This window comes from Acipenser ruthenus, chromosome 11 (genome assembly GCF_902713425.1).
Source record: "Acipenser ruthenus chromosome 11, fAciRut3.2 maternal haplotype, whole genome shotgun sequence".
NCBI lineage: Eukaryota > Metazoa > Chordata > Actinopteri > Acipenseriformes > Acipenseridae > Acipenser > Acipenser ruthenus.
In genome coordinates, this window is record NC_081199.1 from 30,859,041 (window position 1) to 30,871,591 (window position 12,551).

At 35.9% G+C, this 12,551-nt stretch overlaps 1 protein-coding gene across 1 annotated transcript in view; it reads right to left on the reverse strand.

Moving 5' to 3' along the window:
* Window positions 1–553: 553 nt before the first annotated feature.
* LOC117426120 (alkyldihydroxyacetonephosphate synthase, peroxisomal-like) overlaps window positions 554–12,551 on the reverse strand; it is a 46,710-nt gene continuing 34,712 nt past the window's right edge. Inside the window, exons 15-20 of the mRNA XM_034043438.3 lie at window positions 11,299–11,368; window positions 10,355–10,416; window positions 9,169–9,258; window positions 7,420–7,519; window positions 7,148–7,205; window positions 554–3,081 (exon numbers count right to left, since the gene is read on the reverse strand). Of these exons, the coding sequence (XP_033899329.3) occupies window positions 2,960–3,081; window positions 7,148–7,205; window positions 7,420–7,519; window positions 9,169–9,258; window positions 10,355–10,416; window positions 11,299–11,368 (502 nt within the window). The 3' untranslated portion in view covers window positions 554–2,959. The remainder of the gene's footprint in view (window positions 3,082–7,147; window positions 7,206–7,419; window positions 7,520–9,168; window positions 9,259–10,354; window positions 10,417–11,298; window positions 11,369–12,551) is intronic.

The window sequence follows — 12,551 nt, forward strand, 5'->3', positions numbered from 1 at the left end:
TCATCATTAGTCATTTAGGTCAACATTGGATCATTCAGAGATCCTCACTGAACTTCTGGAGAGAGTTTGCTGCACTGAAAGTAAAGGGGCTGAATAATTTTGCACGCCCAATTTTTCAGTTTTTTATTTGTTAAAAAAGTTTGAAATATCCAATAAATTTCGTTCCACTTCATGATTGTGTCCCACTTGTTGTTGATTCTTCACAAAAAATTACAGTTTCATATCTTTGAAGCCTGAAATGTGGCAAAAGGTCGCAAAGTTCAAGGGGGCCGAATACTTTCGCAAGGCACTGTATATATATATATATATATATATATATATATATATATATATATATATATATATATATATATATATATATATATATATATATATATAAAGAAAATAACACTTCACAAGAATGTCATTGCTGTGCGAATGCTACCTCCTCAATAGAATTAAATCAATGTAGCAGTATTCATTTGAAAGAGACTAGAATACAGCCTTAAATTAAATATTTACTATAGAAGTATGTTTTAAGGTCACATTATAAAAAAATGGATGCAAAGTAAGATTTCGTGAGCAGTTTTGTTATTTATTAGGAATTGATATACATGGGAAAAAAATTGAATGTGGCTATAGTACATTTCTGCAAGTACACCCTATACTAGCTCCAGTAAAGATTAAACCACTATATAAAATAGTCAATATTACATTTTTGGGCGTCACTTGCAGGCAAATTTCCCATCTTACAGATCTTTATTGTTTATAACCAGCACTTGTTCATGATTAATAATACATTCATTCAAAACTATTGCTAGAAAAAGTATACTGAACTTCATAAAGTTTGACCTACATGTTTAGTTTTGTAAGTTCAGGTATTGGTTACATTACCAGTCACAAATATTAAAATTAGTACAAGATGTACATACAGTACTATTTTTTTATTTATTATTAGACAAGATTAATTTCTATTTATTTTTGAGTGAATACAATTTAGTAACATGATAACATTATACTGCCTCTGAAATGCTGCAGCTATTAAAATAAACATCGTGATTCTAGGGTACTCACTCATCTGTCAACATGTTTACAAAAACCCATACATATTAATTATATGAAAACAAAATGCAATTTGGCTGTAATTGGTTTTCCAGGTAATTTGTAGGAGAAGGTGTTCCTCTCTAAATAAACAGAGCTGGTGTGAATGCAGTGGACTTTCACACAAAAAAAACTGCTTCTTCTAATTAAAAAAATAATAATCATCATTTTAAATGCAGGTTCCTTATAAAACAATAAGGTTCTTTACAGAAAATGAAAAATAATAATAAAATAAAAAACCCCAAAACAAAAAAAATAAATAAAAAAAACAAAAGGCAAGTCTAGCCTTAATTCGAAATCTGAATGCAAACTTATACAGTGATAGAATGGAAGCTACTGCTAATAGTACATTAGACTAAAATCATACCCTAGTCTTTTTCTACAATTGTTCTTTGCACTGTACTGTAGTTCGGATCTGCAGTACATGTTGTGTAGACAGGTATTTGTCACAGCAAAAATACGTTTGAGTTTATTTAAAAAAAAAGAAACAAAAAAACACATTAAATTTTTTTTTTTTTTTTTTTTAATCGTGCAATGGAAGATGGGGAGGGGGAATCAATTGAGTAGAGTGTACTTTAAATATTTTTTTTATATCCCTTGACTTTGCACATGTTTCCAGACAGAGAAACACTAGAGACTCACATGCACTATTGGATTTTTTATTTTCATAACCTTGGTAAGAGCCACTGCTGTTTAGGTCAATTGAATATTCTTTGTACACAAAGATTTATATTCCTTTTCCCATTATAGCCCTATTTACATACACTGCTGTCAAAGGAAACAGGGAAGTATTTAAACAAAGCAATTAGCAATTAACCCGAATTTCAGATGGTATGGAGAAAAAACAAAAAAAACAAAACCACCACGATCAAGTGGAGAATATATGCATTTGTTTTATGTAAAACAATAAATAAATGCATTTTTAATTTTAGGAGAACATGTACTTATTTGTGAACAGTCTTCCAATCATAGCAACTAGGCTAGTTTGAAATACCATCGCAAAAGAAAAAGTGACAATAAATTAAAAATATGGTTATAACTGACCAATGTAAGGCACAGTGCTTTTCCAATAAGCACTTACTGGCTAGTGTGTTGCACATCCTTAACTGCTCCACCCATTAAGCATGAATAAGCTTTGCCCATCACTGCAGACTACTGGTATTTAAATTAGTACACCGAAGTAGAAAGGGAGAGTAACTAATGGAGTAAAGGCACAAATACGTAAAAGGGCGTTAGCGAATGGTTCTGCATCTGCTATTGCTTTCAGAAAATTCTTTAGACAAACATAACTTCTCAAAACAAGGTTACAAACTAAATGTACACTTGAACTTCATAAAGAAGCACCTATTAATGGCAATACAAATAAATATTTAGGAGCAATATTCAAATTGCTTACGTGCATTGTATTCTACAGTATCTATTTATTAGTTCCAATTTAAGACACACTGCCAGGAAATTTTGTGACAAATGATTGCATGTGACGCGCACCATAGGGAGCAAGTCAATATTATAATATCACGTATTTTATTAGCTTGAGTAACAAAAACAACAACAATGAAACATGACAGCGAGGATGATTTTTAGATAGAACATGAGAATATTGTTGCAGCAGCGTAAGTGCAACTATATACATTACCATGCATAGTAATAGAAATTGGTATATAAAACACAAAGCCTACAAACACAGGAATGGAATAATGCTTTGATTAAGCATTCTATCAATGTCTTTGCTCAAAGCTACACACACTATGAACAGAAGGATCAGTACTCCAAATCCTGTTTACTGAGTGTAATAAAGCTTTTTTTTTTTTTTTTTTTTAAGTAATGCCATTTTCAACTTTGTCTCTGGTAGTAAAAAGAAGGAAGAAACTGATGCTTCTTATAGGAGGTTTCCATTTCCAAAAATGTTGTTGGGGTCCACGTATTCTTTTACAGACCTCAGCATTCCCAGGCCGACATCCGAGATGGTCTCCTGCAGCCAGTGCTTCCGCAGTTTGCCCACTGGAAAAAAACAACAGAGAATGCTTGAGTGTTCACCAGGCAGCTGGGAGACGATCAATCTTGCAAGTGTGAGTGAGTAAACACTGTGTGATAAATGCTTTCATTCAAAAAGGAGAAATGTTTTGCATTCTGTGATTTATGGAGCCCAACAGACTATTAAACTCATTAGGCTCAGTGTGTTCCCAAAGGAAGCCTGCGCCGCACACTGTCTAGTTTCTGAGCAAGTTGGGAAATCTAGATGACTTTGGCGCAGATGATGGGCAGTTTTTATAGGCACCAGTGTGATAGCTACATGGATCTGATCAAAACCGGCCTCCACAATGACTAATTCTTGAACACTGTATTTTTACAGCATTAAGCCCTATTATGAGGGCCTGGATTCAGAACATGCTAGTCATCCAGGAAGAAATTACTTCTGCAGATTTCTAGGCCACCGAGTAGCCCGATCAAGATCATCTAACCCATACTCGGTGGAATTGCTTTGCATACAGACTCCCCTGGTCTCCATACAGAGCAGACATGTCTTCAAACGTGCATTGTAATTTATTACAGCAATGTATGCAAGCAAGTCTATTAGCTATATATACATATGTTTTATTCATAATAATGTTATATGTTTTATAACAGTGGTCATGCAACTTGGAAACAAGACTTATGTCTCAGAGGTTTTTGCCTGCTAAGTTTCCCCTTTTTGGAAATCAATGCATTGTTACATTACCGTTATATTACAAATGTGAATTATTCTCATGCTAAAAGCCTAGTGAATAAGAAAAAATAAATAAATAAAAAATAAACCCTCAACAAACTCCAGAAATTCCATAGCGACAATGAACGTTTGTAGAACTCAATTTCCCACCACCTATTAAAGGCTAATTTGTTCTTCAAAAATAAGATGATGATGATGAATATTAAATTCCCCATTTTCAATAAATGTTGAATAACAATACCAAACCCCTTTGGGGCATAACAAGGTTTCTATAGAAACCTCAGAGACTGTCTCAACCAATAAGATTTTGCATATCCTCCATTATCCTACAGGCAGATGCCCTCTCTTTAAATACAATATGAAGGCCTGAGGCAAGTAGCCTAAGCGATTGAGACCCAAATGTAACCTAAAAAACACATTTTAAAAAATGTCTTCATTTACAAATATTTGTTTGGTTAATAATAGCATTAATATCCTCCACAGGGATCATTATCGGTAGATAATTTGTCATAACGTCTTAATACCTAACTGTCATTGTTCTCAATTAACTACCATGTAATGAAAGCTGTGTCAGACATTGATGCTTAAAATAACGAAGCATACAACAGTGAGCAACTAGAGCCCAATACCAGTATTTTACCTTGAAAGCCAACTCAACAGGACACCTTTAAGCCAGGTATACATCCTAAAGGACTTTCCAGCACACATTACTACAGATTTGCCAGCAACTACTGGTCAGTTTCCAGCAAGGGCCTCTTTATCACACTGATTGTGCTTTTCCAATAAGCAGCAAAAGATTAGGCATGACAAGCGAGTAGCAGGAGTGAGCAGCATCGGTTTCACCTTACAGCACGATTAATCAAAATTATAATTTTTTTGTTCAATCAAAACCGTAAAGCCGTGAAATCAACAAGATCCGTTTCACTCCTAAACAGCACACAGGACAGGTCCCTCTATGCAGTATCACTGGCATCAGAGTCCCTTGGCTTATTGCCTCCCTGATTGCCAAGGCTGAGGGAGATAAAGAAAAAAGAAACTGAAATATTAGGATGTAAATCAGTTAGTGAGCTTAGGGAGATAAAGTTTCACCCTTAACTGCACTTGTTAATACAGCCTTAGTTAAAAGTGGCTTGTGGTTACAAATGTAAAATCAGCCAGAAAAGATCAGCATCACCTGACAAAATGGAACACACTGGAGCCACTGCAAGGAGCAAGACTGCCAGACCGTCTCTTCCACTCTCCGTGCACTTGGCTCCAGAAGGAATTATTTTGACATCACAGAGCAACCACTGAATGAACAGCCCTTGAATATTTAACCAACTCGCTTGTGTGGCTCCAAAGAAAGAAGCCACCCCCCCCCCCCCCCCCAGCCAAAGAACAAAACAAAACAGAAGGTCCTCGGAGTGCATCATTAGCTCTGTCACAGTGATAATTTACACATCTATCTTGTCAAATTTCCTCAGTTTATGGTGTTATTGTAATAAATCGAATAGTGATTTTATCAGGCAAATGAAAAATGTAAAGCCGTGTACAAACTATGTTGGGGATTCTGAAAACATGTAACAAACTTTCACAAAGCATGAAAAGGAAACCAAAGTATTCACTCAGGTTCACTTTTTTTGTTTGATTTTGGAGTAAGTATTCAGAGTTTTATTTAAAAGCCTCATCACAAAAGAGGCAAAGAATACCATTAGCCCTTACAATTATGTGCGGAAAAAAAACACACACACTCACACACACTTACAAAAGGTGACCTCGTGCAAGCTTAATATTACTGTTAGAAAGCATCCATTTTAAAAGGGCAGACAGCGAGTACTGTACAATAAGGCAAATTTGCAAGAATGATTGATTTATTTTGGGGTAATCAATGTTCTGTAACCTTTTCCATTTGTCCTTCATGACCTAAAAAACCCTTACAATTACATTTTCTTCCACAAAGATTTTCAAAAATAGAAGAATTTAAAAAATATAAAAGCTACTACCCCCCCTCCCCCCAAAAAAAACCCACAACAACATTTTTAAAAATGCAGACAGTAAGATACTATAGTAAACTATGTACATGTAATTGATTTAACCTCCCATTTATTTTACTAGATTCATACTGTGATCAGTGAGAAGTACACTCTATACACAGAAGGATTGCTGTAAACACTAGGTTAAAATGTATATTTCCTTTCCTGCACTCCCACCCCGCAGTCCCAGACTACATCTGTTTTCTTTGATACACAAAAAACTAGCTCCATTTGTCACAGCGTGATTGTGGGCAGACAAACCAGTCTGTCTGTATCCAGATAGCAAACCCAACTGTTATTAATCACAATTACAAGCTAGGCACTACAAGAGAAACAGCATCAATATTCTCCTTTCTCTCAATGACAGTTAAATGCTCAGCTGAGAATATCACTGCGAGGCCATTGGGTCAGTAAATAAAACTGATAACAAATGGATCATTTACAGAAGCAAGCAGATTTTTCTTTTATTACCAATCTTTTAATTTTGAAGTTTCCCTCCTTTAATAAAAATTGGGATTAAATATCCTAACTAATTCATTACATGGGGGCATTTTGACACAAGTGATTAATAGCATGGAGTGATGTATAAAAAAACAATAAGTTGGGTGGAAACACAGATAAGGTAACCATATTGTTTAAACCAGATAGGGTACTGTTTTTAGTCTAGCCCCCCCCCCCTCAAAAAAAATTAGTTATTTTATGAACCTTAAAAAACAAACAAATAAAAAAAAATATTGTAACTCATTGCTGTGGAAGCTAGGGAATATTGTAAAAAGTAATTAGGCTCCCAGTCGGTCACTCAATTTACCTACTATATTAATACATATGGGATTATACAGATTTGAATTGTTATTTGTTCATTAGTTGTAGTTTGTAGGATACCTAAAAGACAACATGATGTCAGCTCATTAAAAAGCATATTTTGGCCACTAATAACTGTAGTAAACTATGACAGTAGTCATTGCAGCTGCTAAACTATAGCAAACAAGTGAGTAGCAGCCTCTACAATCTGATCCGGAGACAGAAGGCTCATGCAATATGTAATGTATTGATTATTAGAAAGGCTGGTACAAAAATGATGATGATGTTCACCGCAGGGAGAAGTATCTTCTGACTCTGGACAGCTATTTCACCATCACCAGGGCTATGTATCCCCAGCTGGGTATAATGATTAAAAAAAAAAAAAAAAAAAAAAAAAGAATCACTATTTAAGACCATAGATATTGACTTAGCCCAGAGGGTAGTTGCATTTCCAGCTGTGTTACAGACTAAAGATTTAAAAGGGAAAAGCTACTGCAGCAATCTGTAGCTGGATAGGACCAATATACTGTACAAGAACTGCAGTTACCTCCGTGATGATGTGAAAGGCTTCCTCCATTGGCAAGAATTTCTTCTCGAGCAGCATGCTGAAGAAACAAATGAACACAACAAGGTTTGTACTTAGAAACGTCCTTTTAAAAAGGGCACTGCCCAATTTATCAAAATGGCAACAAATGTATATACCCGCACTGTTTAGATCACCAAGTTAAACTATACTATTTTATTTAAAGATTTCTTTTACAAATCTCTTTGTGGTCTCATCATATTTACTATATTAAATACAACTAAGTGCAAGATTACCTCAATTTGATCATAAACATGGATGGGATCACTGAGTCCTCTGTAATTAAAGGCAAAGTAGAAGTAAACACAAGCACCTGCATCATAGGTCTGTGTCACCCTAGATAATGAGAGAACAGAGGTGTTAGCGTTCATGTGCAAATACACAGCACAGCAACTTACATTCAAACACAAATTATCAGGGCAGATCATTAAGGGATGTACCAAATGGTGGTTTATTCACAAACACTTACTATCCTAGATCTTGAAAAATGACAGCTAGAATATTTTTTGACCACCTCTTAACATTGCTTCAGCTTCACAAAGCGTCATAGTTTTAGAACTCTGTCAAGCACATATTACATGGGTTTCTGAAAATCACTGGTGCAATTTACAGCATTTTAAGATGTGTGTTAAATTAATTCAGATTCATATTCCCTGCTTTGAGGGAAAGTGCAGTCTGATTTTAATGCATGGTTCTCCCATACAGTTTCAGGCACTAGATTTTTTAAAAGCACAAGTCTCCTGGATAGCTAAACATAGTTTTTAATAAAAGTATTTAGAAAATGCAAGAAGGGGTCAGGTTTTTCATTACTTACCTCTGACCTCAATTCTAGTAATGTTTTCACAAATATGGCTTCAGCCTGCCTGGCCTGTCACTTTTAATCTCATCACATTATCATGCTATTTAATAGCCATCAGCCCATGTAGTTTCATTTGATTAAACAGCCCTGTACATTATATACACCAGCATTTATTATCAGAGTATATTATATACTGTATACACACAAGCAATTTTTGTAAAATTACATTAAAAAAATAAAAGAGATGCTTAAAAATGAATCCTTAGAAAATCCAATATTGGGAATTAAGCTATTCAAATAATACTTTACCAATACATTTAAATGAATGCATTCCTTTATGAATGATGTGATACATTTTTACCTTCACCAACTTCTATGGAATAAACAGACTGATCTGAAGCATTTTTGTGATAGTAAAAAATAGCAGTTCAGTACAATTAACACACTTTCAGATCGCAGCAGAGAGGCCCACCTACGCAGTTCTGTTTCTTTCAAAGTGAAAGTAATCTAAAACACAGTCATCTCTGTAGGGCTGATATAAACGTTCCTGTTCAAAAACATCTATTCTTGCGACGCCTTCTCAGGGCACCATGCCTTCCACTCACTCCCCACGTCAGTCAGCACCGTGACTTTTTAGAGGTTAAATGCTTAAATCAATCTTGTCACAGAAGACTGCCTGCTGGGTGCAGGGGAAATGAATGCCAGAAGAATAATCAAGTGCCACTGTAATCTCTCTGCAAGAGCAAAGGGACTGCACTGTTACTTGTCAATGTCTTTGGTTAGGTCAAAGAGGAAGGTCAAAAATGCTCACAATTTAACCGATAGCACCTTCCTCCCAGGCTCCTATTAAAAGGAGGCTGGCATCTGACAAAGTTAACTGGGCATTTGTACGGGAAGTTAACATTCAGTTTTCTCCACAGTGGGTCTGCAGTAGAAAATGCAGGGGCAAATGAAGGGGACAAATGAGACAATCCGAGCGGCTAGATGGGGAATGGGCCCTAATCCTAACCCTAATTCCCAGGACACCGACACCCCCAACAAGCTACTTCAAGGAATAACTGGGTGGTCTGGGTGGTTAGGCAGCAGGGGCAGATTGCCTACTCATGTTTTACCTTGCCGTGATATATATTTATTAAGTGGCCTTTTTGGATTGGGAGGCCAATTAACATACACAGTAAAAATGTACCTGCATGTGGAGAGTGGAGGAAACTGGACTCCTTTTTCTTTGCATTCTCTTATTATTCGCTCTTTTACATTGCTGCACAAGTCCAGTACCCTAGAAAATAAAATAACAGTTTGTTTTACATTTCAGGAGATTCAATACCCAAGAGAAGAAAACACAACTGTTTATTTCACATTTTAGAGACACACAGTACCCCACAGAGATAATGAGACCCTTTCCCAGAAACCTTATGGCCTGGATTAGAAAGGAAGACAGTTTACAGAACAGCAGATCATTACTGCTGCAATAGCCTTGCTGTGATGGGATTTCACCAGCTACTAATAACTGCCACTCCTCATGAAAGCCAGTGGCCCATTGCACTCCCACAGCAGAATGGCCTCCCTCGCATATGTTCACGTGAAGGTTTCTGAGCACATCAGCTCAGACACATACATTATATCTATACATAACAACCCAATCCTCTAAGAATATCAAAGAGCAGTGTGTCCAAGTGTGACAGTCTTGGCTTACTTTAACAAGGTGCCTCAAGTCCTGTATTTATTCAAAGCATGCTGTTAGCGCATTTCACATTTATAAATCGTACAATTATCTGCAATTACAATGTCTGCGTTAAATGAATTCCTCATTAAAAGATTGTTCTAATTCTGCCTCGCATGTCATTTATTTATTTTTAATTCCAGCTGTCATTGTTATATCAATGCAGGAGTGAAAGCAGACAGCTGCTGGTTATCACCAGTGAAACTCATCACAATATTATTCCTTTCAACAGTCCCTGTAGCAGTCCCTCATTCGGACTAGCTGTCTTATCAAGAGTGTTCAGTATGCAATACATCATTACGGTATATGTGAAAAACATCCTACTGACAGAACATGTTCCAAATCCTACTTACTAAGAGCACAGCACTGTAAAGCCTATGCAGCTATTTTAGCCCTGTCTAATATATAATGTAACTGTCATTGGTATCATGTGTCTGGGTGCAACAGCCGTTGCTCAGGCATCACAACAGTGGCTAGAACTACCAATATGCACTATGTGAGGTACAAACAGTAGACTGTTTCTCACAATCTTAAGATCTCCCTCTGTTTAAGGCCAGTTCTCCATAAATCATTCTCCCCTGTCTTCTTGGTGGTCGTAATTGAGGGATTCTACTTTATTATGGCAATAATACAAAACATTCATTTGTTTTACCTGTCCCAGGGTACAGAGGTTTCAAATGATTCTCCTATAACATAGTAATCCATCCCCAGGTCCTATCAAAAAAGGGAGAGAGACAGGTTATAACAGGCAAACTAAACAGTACATGTTGTGAGAGCATAAAGACATCTTAAGTGTCAACTGTGTAAACATTCAATACAGCTCCTGTACCTTTGATGCCAGAATGCTTTAAAAACATCCTGAACATTACTAATTCAAAGCTCTCAACCCAGTTTTACTATAAAGATTCTAGATAGCTTAAAAAATCAGGGCACTTCACATTATTTTTCAGACAGCTAAAATCCATAATTTACACAATTCATGGACCCTTTAGATCTCTGTCTTCTAGCTATTCTTGTCAATTGCATACTGTACTGTCATTTAGTATTATACAATCAGATTTATATATAGCTGTTTACAAGACACCTCAGGTAACACACTGCTACCAGCATATCTACAAAGATCTATTATTATTTTTTTTTTTAAATACTCTTATTAAAAAAGTGTACTTTTATTTTACACAGTACAGCAGTACAATGTTACGGACATAAATACTGCAAACTGCCTCAAATACACTGTTGAATACATGCATACGTGAAGAAAAAAAGGCAAATTGGATGAAGTATCTGAATCTAAATTTCTGGCCAATAACTTGAAGTGACTGGGATTTCCAGGAGATGTACAGGTTATGGAGCTTGTAGATAGCCTCAGAGGCAGAGAAGTGGGGTGCTCTTTCAAGTCAGATGTATTTGGGACTCTTTGTTTGACCTAAGCTGTTGTATGGCTTGACCAAATTTCTTTATGGCTGTTCAATTTTGTGCACTGATGCGCACAGATCCTTTCAGCTCCAAAGAAATGCTCCGCTTTAAAAGGCTCCTGGGCTTTTTACTTTTCTTAAATCTACGACAAGATACAATTGAGATGGGAGAGTGACCTACCCGAAGGTATGCAATGACGAATGTCAGCATGTAACCCCTCTGCCCATTATCCTCTCCAGCTGCCAGGCCTCTGAAATTGGAGAACATGGTTAATATTTAACAATCTTTTCATTCCCCTTGCCTTCTCCATACCACAGCTGTCTTAGTGTCAAACTAGAACAACCAATAACACAAAGTAGATCAATAGCAAAGCCGTCAATAAATTAATATAAATCACTGCTGTTATAAATCATAGACCAATAACAAGAGCACATAATTGCATTTGCATATGGTTTACTGGACACAATTACAAAGGATGCACAATGTATTTGGTTTTTAAATGAAATCTTGAAATTTCTCTCGCCTGGGTCACTGTGGCAAAGGAGATTCCTTGCTAATCTTATTGCTTTTAAACTTAAACATCATGACAGGTGGTTATATCTTTAAATCTTTGAATTGTTAGCCTGTGCTGTGTTTTATAGGCAATCCCCAACTTCATACAAAACACAGTTCAATCAAACTATTTGATTGTGCTTTGACTACAGAACTAGAAGGCACATCCACCATCTTTATATTCAACAAAGCAACCTGCGGTAAAAAACATTTTTCTGTTCTTCTGTTTAACATGACAAATATATTTTGCTTTTAAGGCACAAGCTTAGCAGTGTTCACAATTATTTATGGTTGACTATAAAGCCACACACATAAACAGATTTCCTAAACATTTTGTTCTGTATAACTATAATTACTAATGAGTTTAAATCTCACAGGCATCAATCTAGAGATCAGAAAGACCCCAGTTGTGTAATTTTTTTTTTTTTTTTTTTAATTATCAGAGAAAATGTTTTCCATTCAAGGGTAAATGGAAGAAAAATCATCAATGCCACCAAGAGAATCAACAGAGATAAGAGTTTACAAATGCTTTCATGACATTGCTGGACCTTTTCACGATTATAAATTAACATAACATACAAGGCACAACTCAACAAAGATTAAAAAGGTAGGGCTTTAAGCAAAGGAGGTTTTGCAAAAAAATACATAAGACATGAAGATTTAACAATAATAATACATTTACATACGTATAGAGAAACAGTGAGCAATGCCGTAAGGTGACAAACCTGGCTAGTTTTTACTTTTGAAACGCAGAAAGAACTGCTTTATATGCATGAAAGAAAAGGTTGTTCTTCTACATTTTAAAATAGCCAACTGCTTTCAAAACAAGGAAACCCAAAAAGCACAACGATATACGCATTAAAGCCTCGCAAGACCCCATT